The sequence below is a fragment of the Grammomys surdaster genome, unplaced genomic scaffold, assembly GCF_004785775.1.
Source record: "Grammomys surdaster isolate TR1022 unplaced genomic scaffold, NIH_TR_1.0 139, whole genome shotgun sequence".
Taxonomy (NCBI): domain Eukaryota; kingdom Metazoa; phylum Chordata; class Mammalia; order Rodentia; family Muridae; genus Grammomys; species Grammomys surdaster.
Window position 1 is genome coordinate 16001483 of NW_021604597.1, and position 26637 is coordinate 16028119.

Here is a 26637-nt window from a genome sequence, read left to right on the forward strand (position 1 = left end):
CCACTCTAGGCTGCGAGCTGATGGAGGACGAGGATGGGGAAGAACAGGCGCTGCTCGGGGGCCGCCCCGAGGCAGACAGCGCGGTCCAGGGCGCCCCTCGTGCTCTGCCAGCGCTCTGCGACCCCAGCCACCTGGCGCACCGGCTCGTGGTGCTGTCGCTGATGTGCTTCCTGGGCTTCGGTGAGCCAGGTTGGGCTGGGGCAGATGAGAGAGGGATTCCGGAGTTCGCGTCCCGGGATCCGCGCTGCTGCCGGGACTTGGGAGCCCGCTTTTTCCAAGTGTCGGGAGGGAGGTGACGTTTGTTCCTGCCAATCCCCCGAGTGCAGCAGCTCCTCCCTGGGGACGCAAAGGAGAAGGAATCTCAGATCTTTCTCCCGGAGCGCCGTGCTGAGGAGAGTTTCTGAACATTGCTCGGCGGCAGTTTCAGAGCGTGACTAAGTCCCTCTTCCTTCCTCTCCAGGCGACCCCTCCCACCTCCAGTGCTTTCCTTTGCATTTCTTTAGAGCTCGGATCCGCTTTGGATAGTGTTCACCACTAAGTGCACCTTAGTAGGCTTCTTTTACCTTTCCTGTATGAGGCAGTCCTGCAGGACCGCACTTGTTAAATTGGTTTCACTTATGAAATCTGATTCCTCGGAAAACACTTTCATTAGATACTTTTAAAGACATCCTTCCCTCCTGTGTTTCAGTTTTTAGTTTACATTGAAACTGTTCGGATTCGTGCTTGGCCTGAAAGTGTGTTTTTAGAGGATCAGATTAGAAATACATGCTCCTGGTGTATAAAAGATACTCTGGGCTCTGGTTTCTTTATTTTTGGCAAGATGGCATCCATTTGCTTTAAAACGTGGTATTGAGCTGATAGTGGTGGTGCTGGTGCCCTTCTTTAATCTCAGTACTGGAAAACAGAGACATGTGAATCCCTGTGAGTTAGAGAGGCCAGCCAGGGCTACAAGGTGAGATCTGTTTTGTTTTGTTTTGTTTTGTTTTGTTTTCCTCCTTGGGTTTTCCCCCTTGAACTCAGAAATCCACTTGTCTCTGCCTCCCAAGTGCTGGGACTAAAGGCGTGCGCCACCACTGCCCGGATCAAAATGAGATCTTGTCTCAACCAACCAACCAACCAACCATGATACTGAATTTCTTATAAGCAGCTAAATCCTGAAGCAGAAGTTTCTAGGTTTAGAATCAATAACCAGTAAGCATAGACAAAACACTTGAAGAAATTGTCCCTACTCAAGCTGACAGTTTATTTTTGGTAGGTAGATTGGGCTGAAAGTTCAGGTTTGAGAAACCAGAGTCCTGCCTCTCTAGCCGCCTTCTCGAGACACCTTTGGACCCATAGCTTTGTTAGCTTTGTGTATTTACAGAGGCGGCAGGGAAACGGGCAGTGTTACCTTGGGGCCTCCTCAAGTCTGTCAGTTTTCTTCGCTCCCAGGAGACATTGCTGTTTTGCATTTGACCCCTTAGACTCCCGGTTGTGCTGTTCTTGTTTCTAGCGCCATATTCACTCAGTTATTTGCTCCTGGGTATTTTTTTGTTTGCTTTTGTTTGTTTGTTTGTTTGCAGGATCAGAATTTATTTCAAATACTGGTTTGGTTTGAATAGCTGAAGTTCACTTTGCTTTTGAGAAAAGTGAGGACAGCTAACATGCACCTGTAGAGGATACTTGTAGAATTTTTTTTTTTTTTTAAGTAAGGAAAATGCAACCATTTCATGAAGGTGTTAATACAGTAATAAGCATGGGAAGGATGAAAAAAAAAACCAAAAATGATTAAAACCAGTTGATGTTGACCTCTTAATCAAGTTCCTGGTGTTTGCTGTGTATGCACACCACTAAATTGTGGAAGTTCTTTCAGATGGTAGATTAGGAAGTGGTGTAAAACAAACAAGCAAAAAATCTGTTTTCATCGTGTCAGCCATAGTAAACCTTAAACACCACGGGGGAGTTACTAGTTATGAGTTATAGCTTGAAACTTTTATGTAGACATCATTCTGAATGAAATATGTGCTCTGTCTTTTCTAGGCAGCTATTTCTGCTATGACAACCCTGCGGCCCTTCAGACTCAGGTTAAACGGGTGAGTCGATTCTCTGCGTTCTTGTGCTGCTTTGCTTTGGAGTACTGACTTATAGATGCTGAGATAGAGTGAGCTCTTGGGGTGCCCCATCTGAGATGTTCACTTTCACTTTTAGTGTGTGTTATTAGACCCACAAGCTGCAGAGTCCCTGGGATCAAATTTGCTCCCCTAAGGAACACATGAATAACATATACATGACTTGAGATGGCTTTATTCTTTAGATAGACAATTATGGACTCCGCCCAGTGTATTACCAGAAGTGCTAGTGTTGGTTGGAACTGTACACTCCTCTGAACCTTGAGTGAGTGGTGGGACAGCTTTGGCCTTCTTAGATGAGCTTTGCCGTTGTTTACTTTTATAACTGTGGATACTGGTTGCTGAGGGTTGGCCCTGTCTGCATTCTTAGTCTGGTTTTGAATTGTTAAATTATATCTGTCATTTCTTGGGCATTTAGACCATCAGTATGTGCAATTTTTTTAACCATTAGGCAGAGGAAAAATGCTCAGGTTGTCCTTTGCATTCTACGAGGCGGTAAAGAGGGTATCGTCTTTAAGACTAGGCAAGGGTGATTCTTCCTGTTTGGGAGGAGTCTATAATGCAGGCAGAAATGACGAAGGAAAAAGATAGGAGGTAGAAAAGGACTGAGTTGGCCCCCATATCAGTGACAGGTCCTGGAGTCCATGAGGCTGGAGGAAGAGTATGTGGACTTAAGATGTTCCCAGGTGTGGCTGTTGTTCTAAGGGCAGGGGTTGTAGCTTTCAGAGTCTCAAGGAAGTAAATAGTTCACAAATGGTTAAGAAACATACCCTGTACAGAAACACAGTTGTCACCACATCTTGTTCTGATTTGCTTATTGCAGAGCTTGTATGGAAAAAAGTTTTCTTTTCTCCCTATCTAGGACATGCAGGTGAATACCACGAAGTTCATGCTGCTGTATGCCTGGTATTCCTGGCCCAATGTAGTTTTGTGTTTCTTGGGTGGCTTTCTGATAGACCGAGTATTTGGAATAAGGTAAGCTTGCAAAAAAAAAAAAAAAAAGTTAAATTGTGGGTAAATTTAGCCTGGTTATTAGAATGTAGGAATGGGTTGAAGTTCTTCTTCAAAGAACTGAATAGACTTGTGAATTGACATATGGTGGTCAAAATGATTTGGTTTTTGTTTTTAAAGATTGGTTTTGGCTCTAGACTTGATCCTTGCAGCCTGGTTGGTTTATTAATTAGGGTCAGATCTAGTAGATGTTGTTGATGGGGTAAGGTCATCAGTTTCCAGAGGTAAATTCTGCTCTTAAATTGGGCTAGACGAATCATGTGTGAGTCCTCTTGCTGCCACTTGGTGAAGTCCCTGTCATGCTAACACTTAGCGCTTCCTAAGCATCAGCTTCCTCCCTGCTCAGTAGGGGCAGTGATTCCTACCTGACAAGCTTCTACAGGGATTAAATGAGAGGTGGAGTTGTAAAGTCTTTGCACATAGGTGGAGATACATCCCTCAGCTCTGGTAAGATTTAAGACATCCCCTCTCCCCACCCCCTCTGTTTCTGCCCATCTTTGGCCATTGAACTTTTTGTTTTGTGGCCACGGTCATTTGATGCTGAAGAGGAATAGTGCCAAGAGCTTTGTCACTTTTCGTCTTTCTCATTGGCTGTGTTTCAAGTGAACCTCAGGGAACCTCAGCTGGGGCTTTCTTCAGAAGGCAGAAATGGAGCTGCTGAGTGGCTTTAACCCTTTCTGATGGATAAGGGTTGAGATACCCTCGTGTGCATAGATTTGGGCATTTGCTTTTAAGAATCTTAAACAGTTGATTATTACGAAAGTGTTTAGATTTTACTGGGTCTCAAGGGATAGAATTAGCTGAATTTTGAGGGACACTAATTCCACTTATATGCAGGAGGAACTCCTTTTCATAGGAGTGATAGAAATCTTCTTGGGACATTGGGTTTTCCGGTTTTAGAGAACACTCAGGCCATGAGTTTCCAAGGACTTGGAATTTTAGTTTCAGAAATGCAGTTGGCTCTGATGACTTTTGAAGAGTCTTCTAATTGTGCTGTTTTGCGGCTCTGGTGAAATATTAACAAACTGTAGTTGGGCCTGTAACTAACTCATTAACTTGGCATAGACTTGTCTTCTAAAAGTAGTTTTTAGTTACCAAGAAGAAGTACAGCCAACTTAGAATTATCTAGTAGAGTTTCCTGGAATCAATGCTAAGTTAGTAAAATAAAGATTTATTTGTGTGCACATGCACACATGTCACGTATGGAGGCGCCACAGAGGCCAGTGCAGGCGTCTGATCCCCAGGAGCCGGACTTACAGGCAGATGTGAGCTGCCTGCACCTGGGTCTTCTTCAAGAGTAGCGCGTGGTCTGAACTACTGAGCCTTCCTACTCGCCTTCAGCTCTACACTCTGAGTAGAAATTTGATAAAGAATTTCCATTCCTAAATGAGAACTTGGTGAAGATTGTTTAAGTTTTAAGAGGTGATGATCCTGTGCCATTGATGAACCTCTGGAATCCTGTCAGAACACTGGACTTCTGTATGTTAGCATTTGGCTCTGGAAGTTTGCAGATGACTGTTCACCTTCCTTGGATGCAGAATGGGAAAAGAAAACCCAAACTGGTTATTAGTATAGGATTCTGTGATTACCGGCAATAATGTGAAGAAATGACATTTTCTCTCTCACTCAGATGGGGCACAGTTATTTTTAGCTGCTTTGTTTGCATTGGACAGGTAAGAAAAGCCAAAATATTTATTCATTATTTGATAATGATGTTGCAGTCTTATTTAATTAATTCCCTTAGAAAAAATACGCTGAATGAATGGATTAATTCATTAATTAATCAGGCCCATGAATGGCCATGTGCTATAATTCATTTTACACCGTAAATTACACTATCTTGGTCACTTCCTCATTGCTGTGATTGGCAGAAGCCACTAAGGAGGGAGAAGGGTTTGTTCAGCCCTCTGCTTGAGGGGGAGGCACGATGGTGGAAGCATGAAGCAGCTGGTCACATGGTGCCTGCAGTCAGGAAAACAGGAAGTGACGGGTGCACACTCACTCTCTTCTTTATGCTGCTCAGCCCATAGAATGGTGTCACGCACATTGGGGTGGGTATTTGCATGTGGGTTAATCTTACCCAAAAGATCCCTCCCAGATACACTGGAGGCTTTCCTCCTGGTGACTAGAAGTCCTGCTAAATGCATGAACATTAGTATTTTAATTTCTCATATCTATTAGTGCAGGCTAGTGAAAGTGTTGTGGAAATGAGGATTTGTCATGTTACTTACTCCATTTGAGTATCCTGAGTTTATTTTTTATTACTATTCATATTACAGGTTATATTTGCTCTGGGTGGTATATTTAATGCTTTTTGGCTGATGGAGCTTGGAAGGTTTGTGTTTGGGTAAGTTTTAATTTCATGTTATCTTAGCATGTTTATTAAGGACCTTCAATGCTGAGATTAAAGCTATGGCCTTCCATATTCAGCCAGCTCACTCACCCACCCTTCTAGTGCTTTATTTTTATTTGTTTGTTTGTTTGTTTGTTTTTTTCGAGACAGAGTTTCTCTGTGTAGCCCTGGCTGTCCTGGAACTCACTCTGTAGACCAGGCTAGCCTCGAACTCTTGAACTCAGAAATCCGCCTGCCTCTGCCTCCCAAGTGCTGGGATTAAAGGCGTGAGCCACCACCACCCGGCCCTTCTAGTGCTTTATATTGTCTCTTGTGAGGTGTTTACTGCTCTAGATGCCATAGGACCTGGGAGAGTGAAGCCCATAAGTGAGGCAGACTAAAGCCTCGTGGAATAGCCAACTTTATTCAGAGCATCAGGAAGTTTATTCTCTGAGTCTTAAGAAGAGTCACATGAGTAAAGTAAAGTGTACAGTCACAAGGATAAGCCACATGTGGTCAAAGACATGTTTTTCTAGAGGCGAATAAACAGCAACAGCTGGCTGTAATGAAGTAAACTCACTCCTATCACACCTGGAAGGGACACAGAAACACATTCCAAGAACATGATTGTGCTTTTAAAGAAATGAAAGTCACAAGACTCTTGGCTTGTTTTCTTACAAGCTCTCAGAATTCTCACAGAACTCTACTCTTGGACCTATAGTGAGGAATTAGTTCAGATCTTTGAAATGTAGCCTATTTATGTAAGTGTGCTTCTTAGTTGATTTAACTGATACTTAATTTTTTAGTGATCCTGGTTAGCTTGTAGAGTTTGAATATTTTAAGCTTCTTCAGAAATGATGCTTCTCCTGAGCTTTTAAAGCTTGATTATATTGAAAACGTATTTAAATCCCATTCACAAAAGTATAGACCGTCAATTTCTAGATTGGTTACTCTGGGCATCTTCTTCATTACTAGACTGAGTCTTGTAATGATCTCTTCAGAAGGGAGTGCCATGTATGTCTTTCTGCTCCCTGTTGAGGTGTCTTGAATTAGCAGAGAATCTCTAGGGTGACTTCCCTATGTACATTTCAGTGTCTGTTCCAATCTTGACCATCCTACTCTGAGTGATACAGTACACAGAAAGAAGTCTTTTTTCCCAGAGGCACCAGGCAATGTAGATGGATGTAGCACCTCCCCAAAGGACACAGAGTGTATATAAGAGCACGAAAGAGGTTAAATGGCCACATGGGTGAAGTGGGGCCATGTAGAAGAAGTGTGGGGACTGACGTGTAGATGAGAGGGAAGATGCCTTTTAGGACTGAGCCGTGGCAGGGACTGAGGGATGAAATGGATCTCAAGGGGTAGTGATAAGTATGTGGAACTAAGTGAAGGAAAGTTAAAACCCAAGTAGTAGACGAATGTTGACTCTGCAGGAGCCTCTCACATTGATCTGAAAATGAGTTTCCATCTGTACAAAATGTGAATGAAGGACTCTCCTCCACGTCAGTGCTTTGCTTAGGACACATGGTGTAGCTCCTCTCATTGCCTGTTGTTACTAATTAATTCAGCATGCCAAATCACTCCAGCACATCACAATAGGAAATAGTAATCACATTTTAGAGTGTGTGGATGGGTTGTCTGTGTCCTGATTTCTGGGATCTCTGCTGCAACGATTCCTGTAAGGCCGGAGGCTGGATTCGTCTGAAAGCTTGTTCTGCATGTTAGATACTCAGGCTGGGGTCCCAGGAGAGCATGCTTAGTTTCAAACAGTGCCTCTTGTGTGGCTTGCTTCTGGTAGTGTGAGGGTGGTTATGCTTCCGCTTCCTACAAAGTAGCGTAGGACTCCAGCTGTGAGCGTTGGACTGAAATGGCAGTTGCTATCTTTGGGATGCTCATGGTCACACAGTCTTGCTTCACTGTGTCTTACTGGCTGAAGCACTTAAGCCCTCCTCCATTCAAGAGGAGATGGAAATCCTACTTCTCTCTGGGAGGAAGAAGATGGCTAACAGGGATTTCTTTCAAAGCTGTGACTTTTCTTCTCCCATATTTAGGATTGGTGGGGAGTCCTTAGCAGTTGCCCAGAATACATATGCTGTGAGTTGGTTTAAAGGGAAAGAATTAAACCTGGTGTTTGGACTTCAACTCAGCATGGCCAGAATTGTAAGTATGGTGATGGATGTGGTGGGGCCCAGTAGGAAGCAGGAGACTGAGTCTTGTCATGATCTCCTCAGTCATAGAAAGAAGTATGGAAGGGCACACTTGGATGTGAAGAAGTAGGCAGTGATGTCTATGGATCTTTTTAAAAAATACTTGCTTGTGTGTCTGTGTGGTACCTCTGCATGCGGAGGTCAGAAGAGGACATTGGGTGACCTCTTTCGTCACTCTCCACTTGTTCATTTGAAGGCAGCAGTCTCCTGTCTCCACAGATCTGAGTTATTTGGCATGCAGGGACAGTTGGCTTGCTACATGTGAGCTGTGATCTGAATTCTTATCTTCCTGATTGCACAAAGCACTCTGACCATGGAGCCACGCCTAGCCCCTGTTTGTGTATAATTCTCTAGTACTTAGACTGACATTTATTTTGTCTTAGTGAAGCACTCAATAAACAGTTCAAAGTGTCTGAATAAAGCTTGCCTAATTTCTCACCCATTTTTTGTATCTTGCTTCAAAAATCTCTCCATGCATGCATGCATGCATCCACCCATCCATCCATCCATCCATCCATCCATCCATCCATGTATGTTCTACTTGCACATTTCCATTGGTAGGAAGCTCACTCTGCAGTGGGGCAGCCCATTCTCCCTCAGTTAACTTTTTTTAAAAAAAAAAAAAACAAAAAAACCAAAAAAACCAACCAAACAAAAAAACCCAGCCTTACCATGGAGTCCTGGCTGGCCTGGAACTTGCTGTGTGGGTCAAGCTGGCCTTGAACTCACAGAAGTCTGCTACCTCTGCCTTTAGAGTGATGAGTTTAAAGGCGTGAAACACCACACACTCCTGATGCTCCACGTCACACAGATGAAGCCTTTTCTCACAAAGGGCCGTTACTGACTGTCCCCCCCAACCCCCCACCAAGTATTAATTGTTTGTGGCTGACATGCAATGGCTCTTCAGTTCCTGATCAGGCATGGTTTTTTCCATATCTAATCCATCTCCCAGGAGGTCTGGCTTCCTCACCAGGATGCTCACATCTCATTGGACTTCTCTCCGTCAGCCAGACTCCTGGTGCTTAGAATGAGACGTGATTGTGGTGTTTTATATTTTGTCTTAGAAGGGTACCCAGGAGCTCTAGTGATTTGATTAACACGTCCTGTGAGACAGGAGATCTTAAGTACCCCACCCTGCTATGGCTGGGGGCGGAGGTTGAGTATTGTTTTGATTTTCCTTCATAATTTGCTCCTTTTAAGCTCACTGTTTCAGCAAGCACTGAGCCAGGTGATAGCACTGCGGCAGCTATGCTGAGGGGTTTGCCACTGCTGGGAAGCTTGCTTGCTTTCCCAGCCGAGCAATACTTCCCTCCACCCTCCTCCTGTGAGTTCCTGAGACTCAGGCCTGGCCTCATCTCACACCTCCGTCAGATACTCCTCTCTCTCTCCAATCATGGCTGTAAACGTGACAGCTCTAGGCCGTGACTTTGGTATCTCATCTCTTTCAGTACTCAGAGCCTCCGAGATCTTACCTAGTTTTGTGAGATTGAATAGCATTGCCTTGTTTCCATGTTCGTGACACTTGTCTGGGCTTTCCCTTGAATTCCTCACGTGTACTCGGAGTTTCCCTTGGCTGTCTCTGTCCAGGCCTTTCACCTCAATTCCTGACTCACACAGGCTGTCCAGTTTCCCTGAACTGAACTTAGCTGTACCCAGTTCTTCATATTCTCCCCACCATTCTTCAGATAAGCTCTTGAGGAGTTTCTCCTCAGCAAGGGCTACTCTCTTGTACAGAACATTGGTGTCATCCTGTGCTCCACCTCCTTCCATCCTCCGACATATTGGTCCGCACATGCTATTGGATGTACCAGAATACCACATCCGTCTTCTGAGGATGTCTTACTGTACAGCCAGTAGTCCGTCTCAGACCCATCTTGTTTTGGCCTATTGCTGGAGTGTGACTGTCTGGTTTGTGGAAACTAGCCAGAGTTGCAGTTCAGGACTGCAGAGGGAGGCTTACCCAGGATCGCATGATCTCTCATCTCTAGCCTGCTCCTAATTTCTTTTCTATTGCTGTAACAACCCCATCACGACTGTGACCATGACCAAGGCAACTTATAAAAGAAAGTGTTCAATTGAGCTTTTGGTGTCAGGATTAGAGCCTCTGGTGGCAGAGCGAAGACATGGTGGCAGGAACGTTGGAGAGCTCCCATCTTCATCTGTTAGTAGGAGGCAGAGAGAGTGCACTGGGAATGGAATACGTCTTTTAAATCCTCAGAGGACATCCATATACAGAGTTCTAAAGAGTTATAGAATGAATCTGTTTATAGAAAGGGATTTAGTAGAATGACTTGCAGGCTGCAATCCAGCTAACCCAACAGTGGCTGGCTATGACAGGAAGGTCCAGGAATCCAGTAGTTGTTCAGAAAGAAGACTGGGTGTCTCAGCTGGTCTTCAGTAGATGCTGGAATCCTGAAGAAGCTGGCTCTAATGCCAGTGAAGGAATGGACTTGCTAGCAAGGTGAGGGCAAGCAGGTAAAGAGCAAGATCTTGCTTTTTTCCATGTCCTTACATGGGCTTCCAGCAGAAGGTCTCGCTTAGATTAGAGGTGGGTCTTCCACCTCAGAGATCTGGATTAGAGGTCCGTCTTCCACCCTCAGTCTAACCAAATTATCTTCTGTGTAATCTGGATTCTGGTTACACTAAGGCACTATGAGTAAACTTCCCCCAGTGTTAGTGATGGAGGAACCTGTTTGTTTTCCTTCCTCAGGGAAGCACGGTGAACATGAACCTCATGGGCTGGCTGTATGGGAAGATTGAAGCATCACTGGGCTCAGCTGGCCACATGACCCTGGGCGTGACACTTATGATTGGTGAGTGACTCCTCGTATCCCATGTCTTGTCCCTTTTGAGGGTTTGTCGTAGGAGATGTGCCAAACAGGCAAGAACTCTGGGCCCAGTGCCAGACTCCTGTCCTTGGAGGTTACAGGGTTTTCCCTCCGCAGTTCATTAGTTATTTTGACTGTTTAGAAAAAGACAGTCATATGCCTTGTTTGCATGTCTTTTGCCATTTCTGAAGGGGCATCTGATTCTCCCCTGTGTTCCTCAGTGTGGTCACTTCCATATTGTATGTTCAAGGAGATTGTGTTGTGTGAAGGCAGGTCAGCCAGGGAGTGTGCCCAGGTGACTCACAGGAGCAGGCGGCAGGGGGAAGACTGGGTCCTTCTGCTCGGACTCTGCCAGGACACTGGATCGATGTGGTGTGGGACAGTGCAAAGCCCACTGAGTTGAGAGCCAGGAACCTGGGTCCATTCCTCACTGCCCATAACTAGTTTATCTAGGACAAGACGATTTATCTCAGTGTTCTGAAAAGTTGTGAGTCTTTGCATACTGTGTGTGTCCTTGTTGTCCCTAAGTTCTCTGAGCCCATTCCGTGGTGCCAGTTGCTGAGTGGCGAGTCACCGAGTAGAAGGTGAAGCTCCATGTGTCCCTTCCAGGCTGCTCTCAGCAGAAATTCTCAGACTCTGTGGCAGTGTCCATCCCTTGTGTCAGTGGCTTCTCACAGGGCTCCACCGTGGCTCGTGGCACAGTGAGGTGAAGGCTCGAGTTGCATATCTTTTACCCCTTGTATTGGCTTGATGCACACAGCCTGGTTACAAGAGGGCATGGAGGGCCAGTGCTAACAGGAATCTCACCTCAAGGCTGTCCACCCCAGACCCTCCTTCTCAAACACTTAGTCTCACGTAAGCTTTTGTACTTGCATTCAGTTTTCTCCATGTGTGGAATTATGTAGTGTTTTGGAGGTAGAAGAGACACTTCATTGAGTGAGCACTTCTCATGTTACACACGGGAAACTGAGCCTCACAGTCCACCGTCACCTCGTCAGGGGTAGCAGTAGAATCTGTGGCTGCTGGCTCTCCTTACTTCTGTAGCATACAGGTCAGAGAACGGTTCCTCTCCTGCTGTTTCTTTCTGTGATGTATGTATGTGTCTGCATTGTTCTGTGCACATGTGTGTACAGGTGAACATGTTACATGCATGTAGAGGCCAGAGCTCAATGTTAGGTGTCTTCCATGATCATTCTCCACCTTAGTTTTGGAGATGATGTCTCTCATGGAAACTCACCAATTCAGCTAAGACTGGCTGACACTGAGCCCAAGGGTCTGTCTGTCTTCACCTTCCCATGGCTGGTCATGTACTCTCCCCAGTCTACAGGACTGGAGTGTTTGGTTCCAGTGTTTTCCTTCTAATTGCCAACCTTCTATTGAGAAACAGCTATGATGAAGTCTGCCTGCTGGGTGTCTGCCATTCTGTTCCTGTGTCTGCACTTGGCGTCGGCAGGCTTTCCTCAGCCCTGTCAGCCTTTCCTGTCAGTGGCCACACGGCTGCTCTTTATGCAGTGGGTCGCTTTCTCCAAGCCCCTGAACCTTTCTAACATTTTTTTCTTTCTTTCTCTTTTTTTTTTAGGGGGTATAACATGCATTCTTTCACTAATCTGTGCTTTGGCCCTTGCTTATTTGGATCGGAGAGCAGAGAAAATACTTCATAAAGAACAAGGAAAAACAGGTACATCATCGTGAAAGTAGAGTGGGACTTAGGGGACCTTTGAAGGTAGTCGACAGTACCGTGAATACACAGCACAGTGCCCTGATGCTGCGTCCAGATCCACTTCTGCTTGTCCCCATTTTGGTTTGTATCCCCCCTTTTAATGTTTTAGCAGAATGTACATTCTTGACTTTGTTTTGTTTATTAGTTAAATGATCCTAGTTCCTATCGTACCAAGTTCTGCTTTCTTCCTCCTAGTACTTGGTAATGTACTTCACAGATGATGTTTGTGGAATTTTCTGGAAAAGTGTTTTTGTTATTATTACATGAATAAAAATAATGACTAATGATGACTACAGGTACTTAGGTTTATGAGATAATGTGTCTTCCTTTTCTGAAGGTGAAGTCATTAAGTTGACGGATATAAAGGACTTCTCCTTACCCCTGTTGCTGGTCTTCGTCATCTGTGTCTGCTACTACGTGGCGGTATTCCCTTTCATTGGGCTGGGCAAGTGAGTGTTCCCTAGAGTTCCAGTTATAAATTGTAATGAGGGTGAATCACATCAATGAGTGGGTGTTTTTGTAGTTAATTTTCCTACTGTGGACACTGTATACTTAGATTTATTATCTTATATTCGGGGATACAGTGGGTATTTTAGGCGTTTTTAGTTTCAGATTCAACATTGTTTTACTACTTTCTTTATCCTCTTGAAGAAAGACTTTTAAAATTCTCTTTCTGTTCTTGGGTCGGTCGGGAGGCCACCTGCTGTGAGTGAGGGTGTGCGCTGTCTATCTCAGACAGTTTCTGCCAGACTCAGATTCAGGGATCAAGGCAGGTCCTGGCTTGCTGTGCCTGCATCTCTCCTCAGTCATTGGCTGCTGCAGAGAGTGCTTATGTAGGGATGTGTTTTGTGTCTTTGTAACCTTCAAGACTATACAGTCGCTTTATGGCAAGAACCCTATTCCATGGGAAAGGACCTCTGCACGCCTGCTTTTCGATTTACTGTTCTGAAAATATGTCAGCCAGTCTCGGTTCAGTCAGTAAAGTACTGAATACTTCCGCTGTAGCAGGTCACTTTAGGATGGATAGAAGATAACAGTGGAAGAAAAGCTTATTCAATGTTAAGAGTTATTGTTTAACTTTTTCTTTATTTTTTGAGAACAAAGTAGTTCTTTCTAATGTGCACACTTTTCTTTTTTAGAGTTTTCTTCATAGAGAAATTCAGATTTTCTTCCCAGTCAGCAAGTGCAATTAACAGGTATTTGGTGTAATCTGTAGGTGCTTGTTTTGATGTATGATGTATGCATAAGCAGAGGTCACATGTGAGAGGCCACAGAGATTGTGTGACCACAGCCCCCCAACCCCCCACCACATCCCTGCCACCAAAGTGCCCCCCTCCCCAGCTCCCCATACCCAATACCACAGACCCAAATCCCAGCAGTCTGGCTTTGCATAAAGAGAAAACCCAAAGAATTCTTGGAATGATTTTTATGTTTTTGTTCTCTGGCTCTCATTTTGGAAGAGTGCCAAATTAGAGGAGCCAAGGCTTTGCTTTGAGGATAGTCTTAGGGAGTGCTGAGATACTTAGTTTCTGGTAGTCTTGGGGAGTGCTTTGATACTTAGTTTCTAATGGTGTTCTATTAACATTCTTCTGCTCTCTGGGCAGTGTTGTGTATATCATATCAGCTCCCATGTCCCCAGTATTTGGACTCCTGGTGGATAAAACTGGGAAGAACATCATCTGGGTCCTGTATGCGGTAGCTGCCACCCTCGTGTCCCATATGATGCTGGCCTTCACCTTCTGGAACCCATGGATTGCTATGGTAATGTTGAGAGGGATGTTGAGGGCTTTAGAGAGAACCCCAAGTCCATGTTTGCTGCACCCACCAACCCCAGCTGGCAGCTGATGGGGACATGACCTCACTTTAATTTTGACAAAGTAAATGTTTATTTAAAAAAGAATGGTCAGTTATTAATTTATAAAGTTTGCTTGTCAGTTGGCTTATTTAATAGGGAATCTTCAATGCTGAAGCAGAATTTGAAATAAAATAGTCTCTAATCACTTCCAGTTACTTTTCTGAACTTCCCTAAAATAAATCATCCATTAAAAGTGGCCAGTCTTCCAGCCCAGTGTCTGTTCATTTGATTTTTTTTTTTTTTTTTTTTTACTTTTATCACCAAATTTATTAGTAGGAATATGTTATAACCAATTGATAATATTGACTGTTTATACTGATAAAAATGGATGGATACATTCCATACATTAAAAAATGATAATTTGTGATAGGTAAATAATAGATATAGATAGATTGCACTTAAATGACAGACCAGTTGACAGTGAATAGATAAGTGATAGATCGCTCCAATCAGGAGAAGGGAGACATGTGCATTTAGCCATTTTCTGTTAAACACACTAGTTGGCCTCTGTTGCTTGTTACTAATAAATGTTTTGCATAATTGTTCTGTTCTTTATGTTGGGAGCTAGGTGTTTTTGTACTGAAAACTTTATCTTTTTTTTTTTTTATTTAGAAAGATAATGTTTAATATTTTTCTTCTGACTTTAAGTGATTTAACATTATTAAATCTAACTCATAACTACTTTCTTTTTTTTGAGATTTTTTTTTTTTTGAACATGAAATGCTTTTTTATAGCATGTTTTACAAGGGGAGGGGGTAAGAGGGTCCAGGTGGTGGAAAAGTACAAAATCTTCTTGGCCTGTGCCTTGAAACATGTCATGGTCTATATGGTACACTATCTTGAATTATGATCTACCTGCTGTTCTTCAGAAGATATGGTACACTGCTTGAGTTATGGTCTCCCTGCTATTCTTAAGAAGACATGGTACTCTGCTTTGAGTCTATCTGCAGTTGCTAAGCAGGATCTTGCAGTTGCCAAGCTTCAGAGGACATTGTGCAGGTGGGGAAAGGTAGGGGGTGAGGGTAAGGGCGAGGGTCCTGGCTTCTGGCATCTCCCCCTTCTCTGTTTAGTTAGAGAAGGCGTCTTATGTTCAATCCCAACTATGTGAGTTTTGAATTTGGATGTCTAATTATGGGGGGTCTTAGACAAGTTTTACAACCCCAAAACACTGATGTGAGACGAGTCACATCGATGGTCGAAGGCTTTAGGCTGTCGACGATGGGCAACGTCAAGGGACTCTGATGTGGGTGAAAGGAGGGTGAGAGCCCTGTCTTAGGCCATGTAGGCTGCACCCACTCCCAGCACCATGCACTCCTTTTCGGCTGCATTGGGTGGGCCCCTGGGAAGTGGACCTACAATAATCCCGTCATTGGGCTAACTCACAGCCATCCTAGTCTCTTGTAAATGTTCAAGTTACCAACCATTTGTCAGTTTGGGGTGTAATATTGTCATAAAGGAAGGCTCCCCAATGTTAGCGGCCATATCAAGGGTGGCCTTGGTTTAGGAAAAAGCCAATTTTTGTTGTGGTGATCAAGAGGCCAAGCTCTCTAGCGAGAGAAATGAGGGCAAAGCCAGGCATACCAGGAACCCTTCTGGAGGGCGTGGAAGTCTAGGGGTCGACCGTAGGGGGAGGCAGGGGAGCTGACAGCTTTGTCAGTCTCCTGCGGATTCACTTCTGGATCCTCTGCAATTTTCAGCTGATGGTAATGAACTTCAACTGCCTTCTTGATGGCAGCATCAACCTGGTTCCGTGGACGACAGGTCACGGGCGATGATCTCTGTCTTGCTCAATCTTGATGTCGTGTGCACATCCTCTCAATGAGGGTCCGTCCGGATGGGTCCGTGCCTCGAGCCCCACGTCTGGGTGCCACTTGACCCGACCGGCGGGTCCTGGTTATTCGTGGGGGTGAGGAGGACTGCAACCTGCTATTCTTCAGAAGATATGGTACACTGCTTGAGTTATGGTCTCCCTGCTATTCTTCAGATGATATGGTACACTGCTTTGAGTCTATCTGCAGTTGCCAAGCAGGATCTTGCAGTTGCCCAGCTTCAGGGGACCTTGTGCAGGTGGGAAAAGGTAGGGGGTGAGGGTAAGGGCGAGGCTCCTGGCTTCTGGTCCATCTGGGTTAGACCTTCTAATAGCAGGCATCACGGGTGATTCAATTTTACCTGGGATGCTGCGTGAGTTCAAGCTCCTGGGAGTCCCTGTTTTTCTTGGTTTTCTGCGGTTGGGTACGGAGCTGCTGCCTGCGACCTGCTCTAGGCTCGGTCCCAAACCGGAAGTCTGTTCATTTGATTTTGACTCTTAACTCCATGGAGGTTTTGTTGTCTTCAGGAAGTGCAGGCTGAGTGCTGTGTCTCTTAATTGTTCGTAAAGGAACATCTTCAGTAGTTATGGAGCCAGTGGGCAGTTCCACGGAAGCCTGCCTATAGGGACCTGCAGGTCCTAGGAGTAGCACTGCTGCTGTAGAGGCTCGGTGCAGTGGTCATCTTGACAGATGTGACAGAAACTTACTCCTCACCTGTAACTTCGCCAGCAACACACAGATCTGCCCATTTTCCTTGCTGGTATTGGTGTCAGCATTATTTCATATTTACCAGTCTGATGGGTACATGTAATACTTAATTTAAATTCAAATCATACTTTATTTTAAAAACTTGAGACACATTCTTGCTTATATATAGCTTATATATGCTTATATATAGCTACAGTGACCTTCGTATTCTCCGTGCAGCCTTGGCTGGCCTCGGCTCAGCTCTCCTCCACCCACAGGCGTGCCAGCTCCATGCCTGGCTAGTGCCTTTTGTAGTGAGGAAAAAGCACCCTTACAGAGTCTGACAAGTGCTGGTGAGGGCGGTTCTGTTCCCGCTCTGCTGCTTAGTTTAGAACTGATCATCCAGAGGCAGCAGAACAAGTCACTCTGCTGCCGTGATTACTTCCTTTGTAATTAAGGAAAATCAGGTTGCCTGAAAACTTGGGTAAGAACTTTTTGCCAGGTAACTGTGCCTTTGACTGGACAGTGGCCCAGATAGTTTTTGTCTGTTTATGTCACAAGTGAAAATGGTTAGAACAGTGGAGGATACTGAGAGAGGCCCACGACTGAGCTTTGTATTTAAAGTGTTAGTCTAATTACAGTAACTAGGTGTGTACTCGGTTTTAGCTAGGATGTCACTTCCACTGATTGTCTTCACTGAAAATCCGCTGTCACCTGATACATACTGTACTGCTCTGTCTTCCTGTCTAGTGTCTCTTGGGGTTTTCCTACTCATTGCTGGCCTGTGCGTTGTGGCCGATGGTGGCATTCTTAGTTCCTGAACACCAGCTGGGAACTGCATATGGATTGTAAGTATTGTGTTTCAACTGCAGATCATACATATGCCTTCTGCTGTGTTATCAGTTACGGGAACATCCTGTGTGTTCTAATGTAGTCATGCCCAGAGTTCTGGGACGACCCTGAGCCTGCACATAGCTAGGAACATCAGTTAATCCACTTAAGCAGGTGTTGTGTGTGGCGTTTCTGCTCTCTTTCCCTAATTGTGATCTGAGGAAAACAACTCAATGGAGGAAGGCTCATTATAGCTCCTGGTTTTAGAGATTTTGGTCTTTGCTGTATTGATTCTGGGCCTGTGGTGAGGCAGCTCCATCATGGTAGCCAGGAAGCAGGCAGACAGATGTGCAGGCATGTGCTACTCACACATACATACGTCTGCACTGAGGCCTTTCTTCCTCTCCTCTTCTATTAGTCAGGGTTCCCCAAAGCAGCAAAATTTACAGAATGCATCTCTCTCTATATACAGAAAAAAACTTTTTAAAATGACTTACAGGCTGTGGTCCAGCTAATCCATTGCTTAGGGTTTTAGTGCTGTGAAGAGACAAATGGCAGCTCTTATAAAGGAAAACATTTAATTGAGGCTGGCTTACATTTTAGAGGTTTAGTTTATCCTTGTCATGGAGGGAAGCATGGAGGCACACAGGCAGACACGGTGCTGAGGAGCTGAGAGTTCTACATCTTGATCTTCGGGCAGCAGGAAGAGAGCTGAGATACAAACATACTTCCTCCGACAAGGCCACACCTCCTATTAATGCCACTCTCTGTGAGCCTATGGAGGCCATTTTCTTTCAAGCCACCAAGTCCAACAATGGCTGACTATGAATGGCAGTCTGTGTCCAGGAATCCAGCAGTTCATTCGATAAGGCCGGATATCTCAGTTGGTCTTCAGTAAATGCCAGAATGCCAAAGAAGTAGACTCTAATGCCAGTGAAGGAATGGACGTGCTAGCGAGGAGAGAGCAATCATCTGTGTCCTCATATAGGCTTCCAGCAGAAGGTGTGGCTCAGATTGGAGGTGTGTCTTCCCACTGCAAAGATCCTGATTAGAAGTGGATCTTCCCACTTCAAATTAATCGAATATCCCTCATGGTGTGCCCTCCATTTTGGGGTTTTAGTTAATTCCAGATGCAGTCCAGTTGACGACCAAGAACAGCCTCACGCTACCCTTCTATTCTAGCCAGGCCTCCAGCCTATGGGATGGTGAGGTCCATGTTCAAGTCTTTCCCACTTAAGTTACTCCTCTTCAGACATGACATGGCTGGAATAGTACTTTTCTGTTAGGTGCTTCTTAGTCTAGTTAACTGTAGTTACAGTTGGCCATCAAGTAGGGTAAGCCTCTAGCTAGACAGGTGGAGTAAACTATAACCCATAAGATGGTCTGGTAGCAGAAACAGTCTAGGATAAAACCCACAATCTGCTGGGTATGGTGATGCACACCTTTAATCCCAGCACTCAGAGTCAGAGTCAGGTGGATCTTGGTCAAGTGAGGCAAACTTGGTCTACAAAGTGAGCTCCAGGCCAGCCAGGGCGACAGAATCTCATCTCAGCCCAAAATCTATCCATTTGCTCCCTGATTGAAAGTCTTTCAAAGCACCAGTAGCGTGTGGTTTCGGATACTGATACTAATAGTGAAGTTAATCTGTGTATGAAGACTTCTGACAATGATGTGTTACTGTGTCTGGAAATTGTAGCATGCAGTCTATTCAGAACCTTGGGCTGGCCGTCATCTCCATCCTTGCTGGCATGATACTGGATACGCGGGGATACTTGCTTCTGGAGGTGTTCTTCATTGCCTGTGTTTCTTGTGAGTGTGTCATGTGGCAGTGTTTGGTTTCTTATAACATAGTAAAGTGTTGATGTTTTTACAGTTGAGCTTTGTCATATTGTTTAAAGTACACTAGACAGTGTTCCTCAGCAAGTAAGGGTGGAAAGCCAAGCTCTGCCTTGGTCTCTGAAGTAGCTCTGGGCTTCTAGGAAGCTAAGGGTAAAGTTCTGATTTTGTTCATTTGTAAAAGCACATGTTTTTCTCAGATAGAAATCCCTGCAGAGCTGCCAGTAGTCCTGGAGACAAGAAGAGAGGAAAGAGGGTCAGGGTGGGTGCTGCCTGGGGGTGTGTTGGCACCCTCTCCTGTAGGGCCTCAACTGTTCTCCAGCTCTGCCATTCCTGGGCTAAGCAGCAGTGGTTCCCTATGGGGAAAAGCACTGTGGCACTTCAGGGCTCTCAGAAGCAAAAATGTACAGTGTTTTTTTAAATGTCGATTAAGAGGAGCTTGGTCTGTGCTTGAGTTGGATCGCATTGGCGTCGTTTACAAGTGTGCCTTGTGTTTTTCAGTGTCACTGTTAGCTGTGGTCTGTCTGTATTTGGTGAACCGTGCCCAAGGTAAGCAGCTCTCTGGATTTCTTCTTCATCTCGGGTGGATCGTCTTGAGGGCCGGTGTTGTCTTCAGTGTGTGTTAGTGATTTCTCAGTCTCAGTGACAGGAACCTAAGTTCATAATCACACGTTTTGGACCATCACGTTAGAATTGCCGTTATGCAACTCATTTCTAGGAAAGCCAGTGTTTGATAATATAAAGTCTCAGATGAATATTAGCAAAACCCTCATATTCTCATATCTAAAAAAGAGAAAGTAAAAATTTTTACTTTTAAGTTTGAACGTGTTTGATTTAGAATTAGAGATAACAGATTTTTAAAACTAGTACATGTTAATATGCATTAGAGTATTTCTTTTTCTTAATAAGAATTTGATATTGCCTGTATTAATCTTTCTAATTGCCTATTCTTAAAGGACATGGTAGAAGGTAATGGAGTATATAACACAATGTTGCCTGTATAAATAGATTTGTTTTAATTTTTCTTAATTTTCAGTATCACTAACATCTAACACAGTGTTTTCATTAACAACACATACCTTCACACTTAAAAATACAAAGCTAAAATTAAAGCATGATGATAGGACATACTCTTTTTTTTTTATCTTGCACACACTTTATGTGTATGTATGATTGGATTTTAATTATTCATATTACTTAAAATGACTTATGTTCATTTATGTTTTAGGTGGGAATCTAAATTATTCTGCAAAACAAAGGGAACGGATGAAGCTTTCTTAGCCAGAGTGAGTACATAAGGGGGGATTGGATATTGAAACTCTTAACTAGGAGTGTTTTTTCCAGTTCAGTTTGGACTTTAAAGATATTAGTTGCTTTCTTGATTTTTAAGAGCTAATAATTAGGTCTGGAAAAAGCAGTACACAATTCTTATTTTAGGAAATCTAAGATAACCATCAAGACGTAAAATGAAAGAAAGAAAAGGAACTGAACTTGTTGCCTTCCGGGCAGTGCAGGGCTTATTCGTGGATCATGGCCCTGCCCTGTGCTGGTGTTGCCTGCGTGTGCCCTTCCTTCTCTCTGTCAGCTGGACTTTTTGACAGTGGTTAAGATAACATTTCAACTTTCCCTACTACTGCTTTCATACTGGGCTGGGTTAAAACGCTCTGACTAAGAGCAGCTTGGGGAGGAAACTGTTTATTCCAGGTTACAATTCTGTCATTGAGAGAAGTTGGCAGGAACTTGAAGCAGGAACTGTGGAGGAACGCTGCTTGCTGGCTCCCTCTCACTGGCTCGTGCTTACCTGCCTGTACAGCCCGGGACCTCCTGTGCAGGGATGATACTGCCTCTTGGTGCACGGGACTGCATCAGTTAACAATTAAGACAGTGCCCGGCAGACAAGCTCACGGGCAGTCTCATCTGTATTACATTCTGTCCCTGGTGACTCTGTGTCCAGTTCACATCTTGATATCTGTATACTGTTTGCTTTTCTCAAGATTATAGTATTATATTTAAGTTATTTTTTTGTATGTATGTGCTAAAATATGATGGTATTTCTGTTTCCTGTTATTTCTTATAATTTAAAGATTTATTTGTAAATGTACCTATCATTACCTTAATGGTTATTAAGTTCTGAGACTTGGATAGGATGAGTCTGGTAGAACAGCCCGTATTGTTTAAAGTAATACTCTTTTTTAAAATTGTTATAAAATTGGAACTGAAAGGTTAAAGAGCTGGCTCAGTGGTTAAAAGTGTATACTGCCCTTACAGAGGCTCAGAGGTCAGTTCCCAGTGCCCATGTTGGGTATCTCAGGAGTGACTGGCACAGCAGCTCCAGAGAACCCAGGGTCTCTTCCCTGGGCACCTGCACGCATGTGCTCCACTGCCCCAATAAACATGATTTGTATATTTGCAAATACATCTTGGAATCACAAGAAGCTTAATGACTTAAATGCTTAGAAATGTCAGGAAACAGAAACACCATCATGTATTTTACGATGTTACACTTTTCATTCTGAAAAACTGCATGGAGCTTCCTGTCTTTTTTTGCTGCTTTTTTGGTAATTTCCTGTGTTATGTTTTGCAGATAAAGCTCTGAAATGACTGTGCCGTGAGAAGGGATAGCAGGGATAGCATTCGTCGCTGACTGGAAACCTTCAGGAAGAGTTTCTTTTTAAAAAAGTCATTTAGAAAAATAATAGAGTGGATAATATATTTATATTTGAAATAAATATACTTAAAGTGGTTCATGTAGACTATTTAAGCCTTTTGTAACCATGTGTTATGAAAGATTTCTAGTCAACAATGAACAGTTTAGGGAATCTGGAACATTCAGGCAAAGTTCAGTAAGGACCTCTGTAAGGGTCTGCATCTTCTGCCGGGGTGGTTTTTAATAAGTGCATCCTTCAAATGTAGCCTTTCTTTTGTATTATAGCAGGAAAAAGGAAAAAAGTGCACAAAACCTGAGGAAGGGGCTGGGGTAGAAGGCTGTTACATACATAATCAAGAATGACATTTAACTATGCTCACCACATCCTAGAGAACAGTGTGTAGTTGCTCCATATTTTCCACTAGAGATTATGAATGTCATTAGTGATGGCTGCTGGGCAGCAAACCTTTGGAACTTTTTTCTTTCTTTTTCTTAAAGATAATAAAAGTGTCTTTCAGTTTATGATGGCTACCTATGTACATGAGCACATAAAACCAATGCAAAAGGTATACCTGATGTCTTCCTTATATTTCTAAATCATTGCAACAGTAATTTCAAGTTTTCTGTGGAAGATAATCTCCAGGAATCAAAGCTGCAATCAAGAAAATGTCCTAAGTAGAGTCTCATTGAATAGGTTTATAGGGGTAGGGTACACGTGGTACATAGCATTGTATGCTTAAAGCTTTGGCATCAAGGGAATGGAGACATGACTCAGTGGGTTAAGAACATTTACTGCTCTTCAAGAGGCCCCCAGTTCAGTTCTTAGCATCCACATGGGGCCACTCGTAGTCCCCTGACTCCAGCTCCAAGATCCAGCGCTGTCTGGCCTCCTCGGGCCATTGCTTTGAAAATGCATTCCTTTTCTTTTGGGTTTATAGTTATGCATTCTTCACCTGTGAGTTTCAAGGCTTTGACTACATGTGGCTCTTGTAGCACATGCTAATACGTGACGTGGCTTCTCCGCACTGGCTGGCCTTTCCATTGTGTGTCCACACAAGTGTGGGGAGCCTTGACGGGTTGTCCATCTTGATTTCCTTTTCTTAAAGTGTATTCTCTAGTGCACACCCTGGTTTCATTTGATTTTAAATAAAAACCTTAGTTTCCAGCCCAGAATCATTATAACATAGAAACTTCGCAGGACACTCAGGCCATATACAACTTCTGATACCTATGAACTTTGAAAACTCATACTGTGCCTTTTTAGCTCACTCCAGTTTGTCAGGAATTTTTGGTACCATGGGTTTGGGGTATATTTGTTCTTCCTAAGACTGTCAGCTCCACAAGAGCAGGGGCATTGTCTGGTTTATTAGTGAATGTATCCCAGTGCCTAGCATAATGTATATAAACAACTTTTCTTTCTTTTTGAATAATTTATAAAATAAAAAGTAATTGGAATAACCTGTTTGTCGGATAAATGGCAATACAAATAAAATGATCCCAAAAGGGTTGGTGGGCTGCATGCCTTCTGGCTTAGGAACCTTATATTTCATATTTACCTTAGGAAACCATTGGACAATCATATATATTCTAAGGCAGCATCTTCCTTCTGGGCTTTATAATGTACTGACGGAGTCATTCCCATCTTAGCTTGAGAGCCGTATGTAGTGTATGAGCCAGGGCAGGGCCCTGCAAGTGTTAGACACAGGCTTCTGACCAGAGGAGCGGCCCTGAGGCACAGCTTTGGGAAGTACAGTCTGTGGAAGTTAGAGTCAGCTCATGGGTAGAGTTCTTCCTGTGATAGTACTGGCAAGAGTGCAGAGTTCAAGAACTGCTTCAACTTACCTACAAGTTGATGGAGAGGGAGAGAAGGGAGGGATGCATGCTGGATTGTGTCAGCTTTAGCCTCTTAGTATTGTACCCATTTGGCAAAACAAGTGAGAGTTTTCATGAGGAGGTACAAGACACATGACTCTTCACCCTGGGAGGGGAACCCACTACAGACCAAAGTATCAATTACACTGAAGTCCAACTTGGCTAACCAATGAGTCCTCCTCCTCCTTCCCTTCTCCCTTTTCTCCTTCTGCCCCCTCTCTTCCTCCTCCTCTTCTTCCTCTTTCTCCTCTTCTTCCCCTCCCCCTTCCTCTTTCCCTTTTTCTCCTCCTTTTCCTCCTCCAGGGAGTTAGGATGAGAGTCTTAAAGCCCATACTTACATTGACACACCTACTCCAACAAGGCCACACCCACTCTAACAGGACCACACCTTTTAATAGTGCCACTCCCTGGGTGAGCTTATACAAACCCTCACAGAAGGGAACAAACTGTAGTTAGAGGGAACAAATTTGGAGGCAGGAGAATGGTTAGTAGACTGGAACAAGGATGCTGGAGAGATGATAGTACTCGAACTTCAGCGTCAGCAGGATGGAACGGAGAGACAGATTCTAGGGATGGCTGGGAGCTCCAACTCAAAGTATGACCATTTGGGGAGGTGTGGTGAGAAACAAAGGCTCAAATGAAAGTCGCCTTCCAGATTTCTGGCTTGGATGGAAGGTGCTGCTCATTGACCAATGAGAGCACAGGACAGGGCTGCAGTTTGGGAGGCAAGTGAGTTCAGTGCTGCTTTGAGGAGCTTGTAGTAAGTACCTAAGACACTTAGAGTAGTTTTTGAGTGGACATGTATGGGAAGGGTTCCTAGTGGGACAAGGTTTAGGTTTGAAGGTACCAGGAAGGCAGCAAACTAATCCAGCAAGAGGTCAAGATGCAGAGCTAATACAAGACTGTGAGTAGAGGGATGAGAAGGTCACAGTTCTAAGGGCACACCCTCTCCCTCTTGTAGGACTTTGGAAAACAGGAAGCAGAGCAATCTACAGAAGCCAAGAGCTATCTGAAGGGGGGTAGGTAGGGAGAAACAGTGTGGTAATGTCAAACATGAGCTGGTAGGGTTGGCTCTTTGTAACTGGCAGGTTGTAAGTATGTTGTTGAAGCAGTTGGGGACTGGGGTGTTGGCAGGGGTGGAGTGAGGTGGGGGTGGGGGAGAAGCAAGTCAGGGAGAATGATTTAGATTAGGAAATCAGAGTTGAATTGCAAAAGAAAGTGTAGCCTACCCTTGCAAAAAAGACCAAGATCATAAAAAGAGAGGCCATAAAGAGTCTTCAGTGCGGCTGCATGGCTTGATGGGCTAATGCTTTATAAAGGTCTCTTTCCTAATGTGTTCTCCTTGCAGAGTGGAGTATTCTCAGACTCCGCGATTCTTCAATTTTCTTGAAATGGCACATTTTGCTTTGTGTTTGTGATTTAAGCACTATAAAAATGCCCAGCTATAGCTTGCTTTGAGAACATAAGTTCTGCTTCCTCACACGGATTTCTTCATGAAGCCATTACCTTTGAAGTAGTTTGATACATTAACAACAACAAGTTCACAACAAACCCGAAACTGGGAAATTGAAATCCCTGAGAGATTTAGCTTGTTTATAGGAAAGTAAAAGATAATGAGAATACACAAGTTTATAAGCCCAGGTTATGCTTAATTGCAAGTGATTTCTTTCCCCCAAGAATTTATACTTTTTACTGTCTTTGGAAGATAGAGTACAAAGAAAAGTGAAAACACACGCAGGTAGTTTATATTCTGGATTTTGTAAAATTGAAATTGGTGAGTGTTATGGTTTGAATCTGAAATGTCTCCCACAGGCTAATGCTGCGACTGTTGGGTCTCCAGCTCTGTACTACTTTGGGAGTTCTGGAAACTTTGAGAGGTGGGATCTAGCTGGAGGAAGTAGGGCACCGGGTGGGGCAGGGGGAGGGGCATGGTTGTTGGAGGCTCTGTTATCCCTGATGACTTTTGCTTCTACTTTTGCTTCCACTCTCTGCTTCTTGTTGGGCTGTGGTGTGAACTGCTGTGCTCCAGTGTGCCCTCCCCATCACGACGAATTGAACTTTCTAGAGCTGGAGCCAAAAGAAATCCTTTACTCCTTTCAATTTCTCCAACATAATATTTTTATTGATAATTTGGGAATTTCACATCATGTGTCTCAATCTCACTCACTTCCCAGTTCTCCTGTGTTCCCCTTCCTTTTGACCTTTCCCCTCCCCCCCAAAAAAAAGAAAGAAGGAAAAAAAATAGGTGAGAACCAATAGCTGAGGTTGTCCTCTGATCTTCACATATGCACATGTGTGTCATGACACACATGTGCATAGTTGCACACACACACACACACACACGTGCACATGCACATGTGTTCTAGCACACAATTTAAGTATGGGGTGATATGGCAGTGAGATATAGCTCTGTTGGTATAATGCTTGCCTAAGAAGTACAAAGCCATGAGTTTATTCTCAGAACTGCACTGAGCACTGTGGAGCAGGTCTGTAATTCCAGCAATTGGGCCAGAGAGGGTGGGAGTTCAAAGTCACCCTCAGCTATATATTGAGTTCAAAGCCAGTCAGGAATAAATGAAATCTTACCACTAAGGAAAACACACACACACACACACACACACACACACACACACACACACACACACACGAAGAGGAGAAAGAGAAGCAGCAATAGCAGGAGGAGGAGGAGGAGAAGAGAAGGAGGAAGAGGAGGAGGAGGAGAGGAAGAAGAAGAAGAAGAAAGAAGAAGAAGAAGAAGAAGAAGAAGAAGAAGAAGAAGAAGAAGAAGAAGAAGAAGCAGCAGCAGTAGTGCTTTTCTACACCTCACCTTCCCCCACTTCCAGTCACCTCCACAAGATGCTCTACATCTGTACCCATGGTCCCCAGGCTGGCCTA

General features: G+C 44.0%; 1 protein-coding gene across 1 annotated transcript; it reads left to right on the plus strand.

Moving 5' to 3' along the window:
* Positions 1-23328, plus strand: Mfsd1 (major facilitator superfamily domain containing 1). Its single transcript, XM_028763546.1, has 16 exons — positions 1-180; positions 2020-2072; positions 2971-3083; positions 4750-4792; positions 5399-5466; positions 7503-7611; positions 10369-10471; positions 12066-12164; positions 12544-12655; positions 13346-13402; positions 13811-13967; positions 17307-17404; positions 19084-19196; positions 19725-19772; positions 20452-20509; positions 21808-23328. Exons 1-15 carry the CDS (start codon positions 21-23, stop codon positions 20502-20504), a joined length of 1386 nt encoding a protein of 461 aa, XP_028619379.1. The 5' UTR covers positions 1-20; the 3' UTR covers positions 20505-20509; positions 21808-23328.
* Positions 23329-26637: the final 3309 nt, after the last annotated feature.